This window comes from Diadema antillarum, unplaced genomic scaffold (assembly GCF_040938485.1).
Source record: "Diadema antillarum isolate AM-2024a unplaced genomic scaffold, OU_Dant_1.0 seq00000680_RagTag, whole genome shotgun sequence".
NCBI classification, from domain to species: domain Eukaryota; kingdom Metazoa; phylum Echinodermata; class Echinoidea; order Diadematoida; family Diadematidae; genus Diadema; species Diadema antillarum.
Window position 1 is genome coordinate 475,268 of NW_027271585.1, and position 14,733 is coordinate 490,000.

At 38.7% G+C, this 14,733-nt stretch overlaps 1 protein-coding gene and 1 long non-coding RNA gene across 2 annotated transcripts in view; both read left to right on the forward strand.

Annotated features, from left to right (window-relative positions):
* The first annotated feature begins 277 nt into the window (after positions 1-277).
* On the forward strand, positions 278-6,954 carry LOC139737077 (uncharacterized). Its single transcript, XM_071647754.1, has 7 exons — positions 278-284; positions 1,586-2,253; positions 3,084-3,441; positions 4,301-4,436; positions 5,410-5,574; positions 6,182-6,330; positions 6,950-6,954. The coding sequence occupies exons 1-7, from the start codon at positions 278-280 to the stop codon at positions 6,952-6,954; spliced, it is 1,488 nt and encodes a 495-aa protein (XP_071503855.1).
* A 7,338-nt stretch (positions 6,955-14,292) lies between these two features.
* The window catches only part of LOC139737082 (uncharacterized), a 3,740-nt gene continuing 3,299 nt past the window's right edge, over positions 14,293-14,733 (forward strand). Inside the window, exon 1 of the long non-coding RNA XR_011711359.1 lies at positions 14,293-14,639. This is a non-coding gene — a long non-coding RNA (uncharacterized lncRNA). The remainder of the gene's footprint in view (positions 14,640-14,733) is intronic.

Genomic DNA, 14,733 nt, shown 5'->3' on the forward strand with positions numbered 1-14,733 from the left:
CCCACATCCTAATATGGGGTCCGCCTGTTTATCCACACTACCTTCTGCAGCTCTCCTATAAAACCATGTTTCATTCTTACCACATCAGACAGATATCTTTCCAGAAAAAAAAAAAAAAACCACAGTAATCTTTTGTGCCTTCTTGCACTGAACTTCTGAAATCAGCATTCCAGTGAATAGTTGGCATCATGTAAACACAAAACAGACGATCGCTCAGCACGACATTGATGAAAGAAGCAAGGCATAATGGCACAGTTTTCACAATGATCACGGTAGCATGAAAGGTGAGGATTCATTGTGTGAGCAAACAGCTTCCCTCATTTTTGCGAGACCTGTACCTCAATAAAAGAGCACGTACACAAAATGAAGCTTAAAGTCCTGGCAATTCAAAGCAAAGACCTGGTGCCTGTATGTGTACAAAATAGTATACAAACTCGTCCGATTTTATAGATGTTTTTCGTTTACGTTAATGTAAATTTCAGCCATAAGTTCAGGTTAGCAAGATTTATTTCTCCAGTTGTATAAAAAAAAAAATCAGCATGACCAAAATCCAAAATCATTCACGAGTCATGAAGGTATAAACAAGAGTTATCATTACGAACATACAATACAATAATGTGATTAATACGAAGACCTACATAATGGCATATAAATATACAAATGGAGGAGACAGTTATTGATAAGCAAATTGCTTGACACCGGCCTCTGGACATTATGGCTTTATTACAATTATCCCCCCCCCCCCTTTTTTTTAGCTGAATTACCAGAATACATACACATCGACTGAATAATTAATGTAAAACTTTCAAATATTTCCAATGTCATTTGACCGAAGAGAACAACACAAGGTGGATGTAACAGGAGAGAAACGCGAATAAGGGACAAGATTTTGATTTGATTTTGATTTGATTTGATTTATTGGTTTCTGTATCATCATTGTACATATACACATTCATGTACAAACATAAATATCATAATATATATAAGTATTTTCTTGTTCATTGCCTGTGTACAATGTACAGCAAAAGTACAACAAAACATACTACAATGAATAATACAGAGGGGCTACAGCATAAGCGTAGCTTGATTTGCGTGCAGCCCCCGTAGCATAACATGATATATAATGTACATCGGAAGGAGAATAGGAGGGAGGGATGACTTGCATAGAGATAGGATAGTTGAATGAATGAGGGGGTACCCGAATAGGAAGAGTAGAGGGGAGAGAAGGGTAAGAAAAGCGATTGTACAGTGTTCGGGAGTTGGGAGCTTTATAGAGGAAAACAAACCAACTAATATTTTCAGTTAAGCGTCTTTGGTGCTCTAGTAGTTTCTGGTCCAGGGCGAGGCGCGTCCCGCAGCTGGCATTGATGACGTAACAAAAGGTTTCTACTGTATATGGGGATGGAAATCGGGCGACTTCCAGAACGCATACAGATGGGTAGAAATCACTGATCTCCACGGAAGAACAAGATCAGTGGTGGAAATGAGCTGCTTGGCGGAGGTCTGCGCTCTCAGCGTCCTTCTCTAGTTATTTGTTTGCTTGCTTGTTTGTTTGTTTGTTTGTTTGTTTGTTTTTTGTCAACAGTCGGTCTTGGAGCCTTCTTCCTCCTACTTGCCGCTGGGCTCCACTTCATTTCGCGCATGCCCTCATCACCCAACGACAACATTCTCTCAACTCTGCGCCACATCCGTGAGGTGACACGTCGCTACATCCTTGGCAGGAGGGAGATGGCGCTACTGCGCAAATCCTGGCAAAATCCTCGCCAGTCTCAGGAGAAGTTTCTACTCGACATTCTGCGGGAGAATGCCGACACCGTCTACGGGAGGGAACACCGCCTCGGCGAGATTAGTTCCATGGAGGAATTCCGACGGCGCCATCCACTGACATCGTACGAGCATTACAGGCCTTACGTCGACCGGACGATGAGAGGTGAGTCGGGCATCATTACGCCACGGACGCTGGACAATTATTGCCGGACAACGGGCACCACCGGTCAGTCGAAATACATCCCGCATGTGATGAAGTTGCACCTCCTGGACGCCTTGTTTTACCGCACGACGAAACTTGCGTTCGAGCTCTGCCCAGCTCTCGGCTTTCTCCAGAAAGAATTCTGCTTCTACGTCCATCCTAGAGTCACGAAAGCAGAGAATGGAGTCGACATCAGTTCGTTCATATGTTTCTCTCCGAAGGACAGCCGTCGCCTGGATCTCTTCACTAGTCCGCCGGATGCCTTTGGGATCAGCTCAATAAAGGTTAGAAACAGGCTATACAGCCTACATGTTTTCAGTTATCCTCGCTAAGAAAGCTTAAAATGAACAAAACTATATAGATTTGAGAGAGTAAGGGCCTTTGAAAAAAAAGGGGGCAATTGTTCGTAGGCCTAGAGCGCTCTCTTATTAGTTACAGATTGTTAATCCGAAGATTTGTTACTCCGGAGGTTCGTTAATTCGAAAACAAAATAAGATTTGTTCTTCCTAAGATTCGTCAATCCGAAAATGAAAAAAAAAAGGTTCGTTATTCCGTAGGTTCGTTCATCTGTAAAAGAAATAAGGTTCGTTATATTCCGACAGTTCGTTAATAAGAAAATGAACTGATAGGTTCGTTTTTCCCCAAGTTTCGTTAATCCGAAAGTGAAAATAAAATCTTCGTTAATCAGGAAGTTCGTTTATCCGAAAACGACATAAGGTTGGTTATTCTGAAGGTTGGTTTATAGTCTTATTGCAGGGTTACAAAATATTCGTTATTCCGAAAATTCGTTTATAGTCAAACGCACCTTCTTTTCATTGCCAGATTAACAAATCTCATTTCAGTTTCGGATTTAACGAACATTCGGAATAACCAACATCACCGTTTTTATTGTCAGATTCAAATTGTTTAACGACAAAGTACATCAAACAGCATGCAGTTACCAACTTATTTCGGTTTGTTTGTTTTCAGTATGACTGAGCATTGTGGAGTTGCCTCATTTTACAAAATTCCGATACCAAATTGTGAGTCATTAGAATTTCAGGTTTTTTGCTTTCATCACTTTTACTTTTTTATATTATATTTATTTTATACATCAATTTTCCAAAACGTATAGGATGCAAGCTACATTCACGTGCTCTTCGCCCTTCGAGAGCCATCCATCGGCATATTTTACTTCTTCTTCCTGCACTATATGGAGAGCATGATGAAAATCCTGGAGCACAGGTGGCCGGACGTCGTTTCCGACATCGAGCAAGGGACTATCCTCAAGGACATCGAACTCGACGATGGAGTCAGGGCCGCTCTGGAGGCCACCTTGGGTTCAGGTGACCGAGAGAGGGCCAGACAACTGCGACACGAGTTTGAGAAAGGGTTCAAGGGGATTATGAGGAGAATTTGGCCCGACGTGGCCATAGTTGTCGGCATCGATAATACTAAGATCTGGCCATTGTTGGAGGCAAAGTATGCACCAGGTAATCCCTCAGTCCTATATGCATGATTATTCAACAGAGAACCAGATAATGGCTCAACCGGATCCCCATACAGGGGTCTCGTCCTAGTGAGATTGCCTGTCAGCAATAGTCAGTTCAAACTGGCTGAACTCCACCGTTGGCTGGTGACAAGGATCATAAATTTGAAAAATGACACCCAGGTTCAAGATTGTTGAAATGCAAGGTTAAAAACAGAAACCAATATAAGAAATTTATTGAATTTGCAACTTTCCAGACGTTTTTTACACAAATCGGTCACTACGGCGTAGTTTATGCAAATTAGAAGAGAAATTGTCCTTATTGCTTCATAATTCCATCACTGGCTTTTACTCAAAGCCGTCGATGTTCTCCATCATTGTTTAGTAGCTGCAATCACTCCCGCTAAAAAATGTAATCATTGTTGAATCACATTAGCTCTTAATGAATAGAAGTTTTACTTGAATTTTGAATGGAATTGTTTTGAAGTTAACAAGTAATTCCTTTGTGGTGGGAGGCTTTTCGATCGAGTAATTGATGTATGTACTCGTTCCAGTGTTCATCCTTTATCGTTTATCATTGATCTTTCAAAATTTCCTATTTTTATTTGAACATCAGTTGTGAATCATTTACGTGCAGGGGCGGATCCAGGAATTCCGTATAGGTGAGGCGCCTTTGCAAAAATCAAAGGGGGGCGCACGCGCGCACCCCCCCCCCCCATTTTTTTAAAATTTCTATTGTTTTAATCAAAAATAAAAAGGAGGCGCACGCCCGGTGCGCTCCCCTCTGGATCTGCCGCTGTTCGTGTACTCACAAAAGATGAACTCGAGACGAAAGATCAGCAACTTCATATCCTACTTTTCAGGGATTCCTTTGCTTCCATTTGTGTACGGATCGTCCGAGGCCATATTGGGTCAGGCCGTCTGGTTCTCCAAGAAACAAAGAGGCTATTACCCTATTAACACCGAACTCATCTACGAATTCATCGAGCTAGCAGATACGTGAGTATGAGCATTTTTTATTTTCCCGGTAACACGACATTTGCTCCCGCGAGAATAGTTTTGTTCCGGTCCTATTTTCTCCAAGGACTTATAGGGTTAGGATTATGCTATAGGATCTAAGGTTTATTTCATAGTGAGGATTAGGATTAGGATTAGGGTTATGTTTGGGCGTAGAATTTATGTTAGACTTACCGTGCAGATATTTCATGGGAGAAATTGTCGCAGGAGCAAATGTCATGGAACCTTTAAATCCTCTCTATACTTGTCCTCGATCCTTTAGTTCCATATGCCATATGTAACATGACAAAAACTACGCAAATAGGGGGGGGGGGTTCAGTAGAGCTGAAAACCAGTATAATAGGCCTACTTTGAATGCAATTTTAACACGAGGAACAAGAGTAGTTTACCCCCAAGGACTAGGCCATGAGCATGAGGTGTCTTGACTATAAGTGCCCTGAGCTCACAGTCTATCCACTGCATGAGCTTAACACCTCCACCACCTGTTGTGAGATGATCCTTCTAAAAGCTGATGACTATTGTACCGTGCAAGATATCTCAAGAAAAAAAGAAATAAAAAGACCCCAGATACACTATAGATAGAAAAGTGAATCATATCATACAGTGGGACATAAATGTATACTCTGTACACGAGCATTGGGTGGAGGGGGTGACTAAAGGGTTCTCCAATGCACGAAAAAAGCGACAGTCTTTTTTTTATCTCTCTCTTCTTTTACATCTGCAATATCCTCATTTATGATCTTTAAACCACATTTACTGTATATTTCTTCTGCGAAATTAAAAACAACACAATCTTTTGCACTTGTTATTTTATTTCATTATTGCAGTGACTCGTTTGGGTTTTTTAATGAAACTATGAAAATAAACAAATCGGAAACTGTAAGTAATAGTATAGGCCCATTAATGTCCTTTGGATGGATGACACTTATTATCATCATCTGTTGTGGTGGTACAGGGATAAAGACCAACCCAAGACATTCCTACTCGACGAGCTGAAAGTAGGAAAGCAGTACGAGGTGGTCATCACCCAACTCAGCGGGCTCTACCGATATCGGATGGGCGACATCATTCGCGTGGTCGCTTTCGATGGCAAAACTCCTATTTTGGAGGTCCTGTACAGGTGGGTATTGAGTACACATACGACATCACAGTTTCATTTTGGTTGCACTTCACGAGTTCGACACCCACATGTCATTTAGCCCACGATTCACACAGACCGCGTCTCATACAGCACATGAATCATGCAGCCCATGAGCTTAACACTGTTAGCAAATAAGGTCCATGAGTTCGACACTAGGTAAACAAGGCCCACGAGTCTGACACTAGGTAACAAAAGACCCATGAGTCCGACGCTTTTGTTTCGGACTCATGAACCGTCTGACTTGTGGGCTGTACAATGCGTAGGACTCATGGAACCGGAACCTTTTTCCGATGTCGAACTCGTGGGCCCTATTCCTGGATGTTAGTCTCGTGCGATCGCCCCTTTCATTTTGCTTCCAAAGATTTTCAACATACCAAAAACAACACCACACTCTGCTTTTCAAAGATTGACAGATTCTCGAACTCGAAGTGCGTCAACCTATATTATTCCAACCAGATTGGGTGCAAAAGCTGCGAAGTGGAGAGAGAATTCATCACAGACTTTTTTTTTACCGTCTGCACACCTCGCAAAGTGTTTTTTTTTTCTTTCTTAATGTTTTATTTTTTTTTCCTGTTTCAACCAACAGGTTAGGAACGATGCTGAATGTGAGATACGAGAAGTTGACCGAGGTAGTCGTAAGAGAAAGCGTCTACGCAGCAGTGGCTCGCTGGCCCGGCCTGACCCTCTGCGATTATGCTGTTGCGGAGAGCCCCCTCATCCCCGAAACAAGCCCTGGTGAGTGGATTCAAGTCGGTGTGAATACTGTGAATATTTTCTTAACACGTCATAATTATTCATCTTTGACTTGCGTGTTTTTAGTTTTGTTTGCAGTTTTGTCGAGTAGGGCCGAATAATGAGAAGATGTTTTCATTTATTATGATTGTGTACGTGGGGTCCTAAACGATGTTGTTTTTTTCTATGCTGACTGAAGATAAAACTATATGATTTGAAAAGTAAAAACTAGGCCCCTACTTGATTCTTAATGCAGATCAACTATAGGTAAATCACATCTGACCAGAACTTGGTATCACGGACACACACCCACGCACAACAAAAACAAAGCATTATATATATATATATATATATATATATATATATATACAATATATATATATATATATATATATATATATATATAGATAGATATACATGTATGTATACATATATGTATTAACACTATTAACACCAATGTTAAGAATCACTGTTGAAAATCGCATTGATGTTAGAGACAAAATATGATATTATGATAGGGCTATCTAGGAGACCGCTTTTAATGTTTTCCTCGGTTATGCATTTATCAATCATTTGCCAGACTTTGCTGTCATATCTCTCGGATTTATATTCTTCGTTTTAGGTTAATCGAGTTTTGTCAAATCAAGTTGTTGTCCCCGCCGAACGAGTTCGAGCAGGGGACTATGAAACGGGCTCCGTACGTGTGTGTGTCCGTCCGTGTGTCCGTGTGTCCGTCCGTGTGTGCGTCCGTGTATGATCAAAATGTTCAAAATGCTACTCCTTCGCCATTTCTAACCCGATTTTGATTCTGTTTGCTTTATATGATAGCACTACATGGGAGCTTTGAAACTTCTATACAGAATTTCAATTGTGACCTTTGACCTTGACCTTTGACCTATATTGTACATTTTGCTTCAAAATGCTACTCCTTCGCCATTTCTAACCCGATTTTGATTCCGTTTGCTTTATATGATGGCACTAGGTGAGGGCTTCAAAACTTCTACACAGAATTTTGACCTTTGACTTCTTTGACCTTTGACCTTGATTTTTGACCTATATTTTACATTTTGCTACAAAATGCTACTCCTTCGCCATTTCTAACCCGATTTTGATTCCGTTTGCTTTATGTGATGGCACTAGGTGAGGGCTTCAAAACTTCTACACAGAATTTTGACCTTTGACTTCTTTGACCTTTGACCTTGATTTTTGACCTATATTGTACATTTTGCTACAAAATGCTACTCCTTTGCCATTTGTAACCCGATTTCAATTCCGTTTGCTTTAAGTGATGGCACTAGGTGAGGCCTTCAAAACTTCTACACAGAATTTTGACCTTTGACTTCTTTGACCTTTGACCTTGATTTTTTTACCTATATTGTACATTTGCTACAAAATGCTACTCCTTCGCCATTTCTAACCCGATTTCGATTCCGTTTGCTTTATGTGATGGCACTAGGTGAGGGCTTCAAAACTTCTACATAGAATTTTGACCTTTGACTTCTTTGACCTTTGACCTTCATCTTTTTACCTATATTGTACATTTTGCTACTAAATGCTACTTCCGGCGGGGACATATATTACGCACCGCGTAATTTCTACTTTTCCTTGTTGTCTTGTCATCAGCGAGCGATAGCTCATTATAAGTTTGTTCGAGCTGATATGCTAGGCTTGTGTCGTCCTACATGATTAGCATTGTCATATCATTAAATATGTAGTGGACGAAAACTCTAGTATACGACGAGCTTCATCTATACGTCGAGATTTCGATAGCGCATATTATGATGTACACTGTATAACAATAATTACGAAGTACACAAATGCCACAATCACTGGTAGTTTTATAGGGTCAAATCAAAAAGCATTCACATAAAAGTTCGTGGTTCATTTTTTCGTGTTTATCATCGTTACAATTGATTCTGATTATATCAAAGTCATTAATATCAATATCTTTATCGCAATTCCATTATTGTTATCCTCTTCAAGTTCCAGTTCCAGTTTGTAAAACATTTATTTTCCATCTTTTTTATGTTGTAAATCACATTGTCATGCACCAACGAAACACACGTCATGCACCGACAAAACATCTTTGGAGCAACACCGAATGACTACAGCTGTTCACGCCATGTTTGCCTACTCCAACTCTCCCTAGTGTCCCGGATGGGCACTTTTTATTCTCGCCCCACCCTGGTTGCACACTGCTGTTCTCCATCACACACATACATAAAGTTGTACAAGGAAGGCAAAACCTCAAAAAGTAGAGCTTTTGGTGAGCTGCCTAACAAAAATACACTACATCACAAACACAAGAAATAACAAAAACACAATGTAATAGTTCCCATGGCAATATTAAGATGAGATATTCCTCAAAGAGAAATATTGCAGTCTAACAGAGGGGCTACAGTAAGTATGAAAATATGTGACGAGCTACAGCCTAACAAAAGTTGCATATATCAAAGTTAAACGTGACATATTTATAAGTGCTAGTAATGTGAAACCTCTGCACAGATGTAAACAAGACAAAGAATGAAATGCACTGTTTCCAACTGCAACCGAATCGTGAAGAGACCCCTTTACCGATATATTCAAATCTTATGCATGTCATTTTAACAAAAGTTGTTCCTGGCAACCTAAAAGCTCGCACGAGGCCTGCCGGACACAGCAACAACTAGTGTATGCAAAGTGGATTCCAAGTATTGAAGTGCCATTATAATGTACAGGTTACTCACGAAATAACTCGTCACCAGGCCCCGAGAGAAGGAACACCCACAAACCTGACCATATCAGCAAAAAAAGTCTCTTATTCCAAAAAGAGAGACGATATATAGTGGCATTTAAATAGACTCAAAGAAGGTACAGATTTTAAATGGGCTGGGAGATTATTCCAGACCTTGGGACCAGAAAAGCGCACTGTGTGTTGGAATAAGACTTTTTATGTTTTGGAATGTGAATTAATGAAGATGATCTAGTTTCATACTAATGGTATTCTGAGTTTTCTTCAAATGACTGACATAAATGATCAGGGAGAAGATTATTTGTACACTTATACATAAATAAACCCAATTGGAATGTATTGATATCTTTTAAACGCAACAACTTTAACTAACATAATTGCCATTCTAGTGATTTTTCATTATTTACTACTTTTTTTGTCATAGCGTTCGAGCCTGATGAGGTCATGCCGTTCTACCTTATCTTCCTCGAGGTGAAACAAGAAAACGGGCAAGGAAAAATCACACTCACCGAGGAGCAAAAATCTATGGCACGATGACCATTTTTTTAAGGACTATTCATAGCATAAGTAGTGAACAAACATCAAACTGCGTGACACTGCACCACCTTGGTTGGATCGAGCTAGATATCATTCAAGTTTCAAGAAAAATACAAATAAATCAGCTAGAGGGTATTCCCGTTTGCGCCACTGTACAATGCACTGTCATGAAGCTACCTACTTTACTTAAAGGCATAATTTACCATTTGCAGACGAAAAACCCCAGAGTTAGAGCTTTAAAATAGTTCTTTAATGTGAGTTAGGGATAGAAACAACCACTTTAAAAGTTTGAATCGGTATAATCGATGTTTAGATGTATTGTTAAATGCACAAAATGTGAACAATAATCATAATAAAGATATTTCCAGACTAAGTCGTCTACAGTTATGGTTTATTGAGAAAAATACTGATATCTCCCTATATTTTTGGTTTTATTGGGAAAATTTTATATGATAGGATGTTTTGTGATGTAATAGATATACATATATGCATTAAAAATGTGACATCTTGACATTTTTTACATTACTGTTCCCAAAGATAAACAGGACCTTTAAAGTTTTATTTTGTTACGTTAAGTTATGGGATGTTATTTCATAATAGATTTTAGTTAGAAAAAAATAGACAATTTTCTCATACATGTCTGTTTTGAACGAGTAAAGTAAACACGGCTTATTGCAGCAGTGAGATTATTGATCTCCTCAATACTGGAAAGTGCACCATGGAAATTGCATTTCCAGTTATTCAACGCCACATATTTTATGCAAATAATTATATGTGTGTGTTCGATATTTGTAAGCCTACTAACGATTTTCTTGACGTAGAAGTAATAATCACAGTGATGATGATAATGATAGTTATAAGAAATAACATTGATCTCTTTCATAGCAGAGGTTGTAGGATCGAAATTAGCTTACGTTGAGTTAATTTCATAGCACTGACAATAATAGCGTCCCCCTGATTTCACAGATCGACACTGAATTGCGTCGCCGAAACAGCGATTATGAGAGACTTCGCACAGACGACGGGATATCTCACCCTAGAATTCATCTCGTGAAACCCGACACTTTCGACGAACTCAAGACCTATGTTCTAGCGAACACAGGGGCGACTGCCAACCAGTACAAAACGCCACGAAAGCTCAGGCTCTACGGAATGGCCGAACTCCTGCTGAATCATACTCAAGATTAGGCTAGATTTGTTGAGTTCATTGAGGGAAAACGAAAGTAGCAATGTGAGCATTTTGTCTGTGGTCCTTGATAGACTTTGGAATTATTTGTTACTTTCAATTGGAATTTGATTTTTTATGAGGATGAACAGTAATTGAGTGGGTTGCATGGTATTTCTTTTTTTTTCTCTCTCTCTCCTGTTTTTCCCTCTTCATCTTACTCTCTTTTATTTCTACCCCTGCCACAAAGTGTCACGGGGGCATTATAGTTTCGGGTTGTCCGTCCATCCGTAAGTCGATACTTGATTTGCGAACGACGAATTAAACATATAAGAGCCGTTTAAGGTATCCAAACAAAACTTTGTCAATATATGTGTGAGTGGACGAAGTACGCCTGTCAAAGGTCAAGGAGCAAGGTCAAATGCTGAAATTTCTCTATATCCCCGTATATATCTGCAATGTCTAATTTATTTACATGAAATTTAGAGTATACAATGCATGCAGACTTTTGCCAAATTAAGATTCCTTAGTAAAAGTTTTCGGTCGTAATGGAGGACCAAAGATCTGGGTCAAAGGCTAAGATTTTACCATTTTCCCTTGTATCTCTGTGGCACAATCCCTGAATATATTTTCATGAAGCTTAATGTATGTTTTACCAGATCAACAATCTCCAGGGAAAGGTTTGCATCATAAGTTCAAAGGTCAAAGATCGAAGGCTTATAATGTCGAATGCTAAAATTCCCCTCCCCCTCTTTTTTATTCTCTCCATATTTAAGACACATTGGAAGTGGTTCAAGGTACTTGTATCTTCACGAAACTTAGGCTTAAGCTATGCATGTATTGATTGACATTAAGTTTCTCTGGAAGTGTGTTCTGGGTCAGAGGTCCAAAATCGAGATCAGGTTATTTGATGCTGAAAGTACACTATTTCAGGGTATTTCGTCATAACCTATAGCAGAGATTGAATGTATACGCTTAGAAAGGTATAATTGAAGACTGAGGGTTATGCGTACGCTTGTTTATTCATTCTCCATTTCACACACACACACACACACACACACACACACACACATATATATATATATATATATATATATATATATATATACACAGAATACAGAAAACATACATGAATCAAAGAAAGATTACAAAATGGAGGGATTTTCCCTTTCAGATTCATTATTATTATAATGATTCTGATATTTCATGGTCCAATACATTTTAAAGCTTAAGTAGAGCTTGTAAAACATATATTCAATTACACAAAAATTATTATATGCATTGAATCACCACTCACTGTCTGGAAGTATTTCATTGATTATCTCTACGCACATTGGCCTGTCGGTGTTGGCAGGCATGCGCATATACGTAGAGTACATGTTTTTGGATACTTGCCTTTAGAACGTAGGCTTCAATACTAGAGGCAAAGACGAAGTTGTCTCGCCCTCCTTATTTTTTGTTTTGTTTTTGTTTTTTGTTTTGTTTTTGTAACTGTCATCACATACTTATATTATATTGTCATATTCCATTGCGTAGTAGTCAAGCGGTCTAAAGCACCACTTTCTAGATACTTATACTCTGGAGCTCGTCCAAACTTGATCAGTGTCAATCTCGGTATCGGGTATAACACAGCTCATCGCAGCATGTATGTACAACGCTTTATATCAGTATATCCGAATGTCTGTTTGTTCTGTATTAATATACGCCATATGATATTGTGCCTGTTGTGTGCATACTGTTATATAAGTACTGTATTGACAATGTCATTGTCATGGCACACTGTACGTTATTTTGTGTCTGTGTAGATCCTGATGAAGGCCTGTAGGGCCAAAAGCTTCAGAATTAAATAAAGAAAAAAAGAAAGCAGAAGCTACGTCCAGGTTGGTGGAACAGTCTATTGCCTAATTATGCATATTCTATACATAAGTAGGGCCTACTTGGGTAGTGGATGACGCAAGTATGAAGTTATATCATTGTATCATGTTTATAGGGTCACCTTTTATTTAGTGTACTTTATACGTTTCAGAGAAAATACTCATCTGAAGTAAAGCCAATTTCTGAAAATGATATTCCAAATTATTTTATTTCACAAATCATAATAACAGAAATAGTTCTATTGTTGTTTAAATCTTGCTGAAATTTGTTTGTCAATTTTCTTTATTTGATTCACTGTCAACTCATATTTTTCGTTGCCTGTGTATCGGCAGATATTTTTTTATTCATTTATAACTTAAATTTAGAATAATCCTTGTAAAGAGTCTAATTTTACTCGATTTTTGTGGAATCATGAAAAATGTATTCTAGAAGTATAGAGATCACGTTATAATCATAATGATGTTGCTTTGTCTCCTTGCATAGTAATGTTCCTTTGGGTGTTTTTCCATATCGGTGTGTACTGCAATCAGTGTGTCCTTGTAATGGAGTGAAAGTTAAGTACTCTATGAGTAGAGGGTTTTTGCTGTGATTCATTGTTATAACTTCAATAAACAGAAAATGCTACAAAATTGTGGCGAATATTGTGTTTATTTTGTACATGCTTAAAGTTAGACGTTTCATTGATGTTCAACAAAGTGAGACTAATCAGTGTACTGTTCGGGTATCATATACATGGAGTGCTCTTTTGCCCAGGAATGATGGGTTTTTATTTTACAATAGTATACGGAAACTTTCAAAGCCAAAAACCAGCACTGCACGTTTCCCCTCCAAGCTCCATGTATAGAAGGTTCATTAAGTTTGGGAATTATCACAAGTTCAAAATTTCAGAGACCAAACAACACTATAATAGAAAAAACAACAACATTGAAACGGCAATTTGTGTCTAATTCTGGCATGTCACTATAGCATGGGTTGATTTCCGGAAATTGGTTAGTCTTTCGCTGACACGAACAAACCGCTAGAGGGCGGAATTTAGTGAGGTGGAAAAAAACCAACCTAACTGTTCAGACATTCAAGTGGGCATCATTGCCATACACACATTTATGATAATGGTTCATCATGGTTCATCTTGCTGCAATATCCCCATAAAATGACAGACGATTGCAATAATTTCATGTTGTCAAATTAAGCCGATGTACCAACAGGACACATACAAATGTGTCATTTCAAAGTTATTTGAAAAAGAATGAAACCAAAATATAAAATGTAAATTGAAGAAATGAAGAAATAATGGGAGAATAATTATATTAGCGAAGTTTGAAGAAAATATGACAATCAGCTCAGAGTTTATAAATTGTAATAATTTTGGTGCAGACATCGCGGGATGAGATGATTTAAAAAAAAAAAATATGACGAACATTAATACATTATACGAACGAACGAACGTCATGTTACGGACCGGCGGAAGAACACTCCTGGAACAAAAGTATGTGCCGTGCTTGAATAAAGGAATGGAATGAAATTAACTGTATTGAAAATTATATACAATACAAATAGAATTTAACATTCACCCTTTCCAGCATAATGAAAGAGCACTTCACTTTTACAAATAGAAGTTATAGTATATGATAGACCCTACTCGGGGAATCCCAAAAAAGCCAAACGACAACAACAACAAAAAGAGGTCTCTCTCGCCCACCACATGCCTTCCACTCCAAGTGGGTTGGTTTAGACGTGTATTCAATCATGTCATGCCTTTGTACGTAAGGACTATGAGACAACCGACTGTTTGTATCACTCGTAGACAATATAATAATATCGTAAATTTTATGAAGTACAGAAGAGGCAGCAAACCCAATACAGGTTGGTACATTGTACAGTGTATCATAGGGACTCGACTTCCTGATGTTGTGGTGTTGAACATGCGTATTTGACACAAAATGACGAAGTTAGCGGTCTTCCTGTATTGTCGCCGAACTCAGCTCTGGAATCGCAGTTCATTTTGTGAGTACAATCACCGCATAACAGCATTGACCTACTAGTATGTAGTCGTAATGTGTGAGTAGCAGAAAACAGAGAATCGTCGCACTGCAGGTAA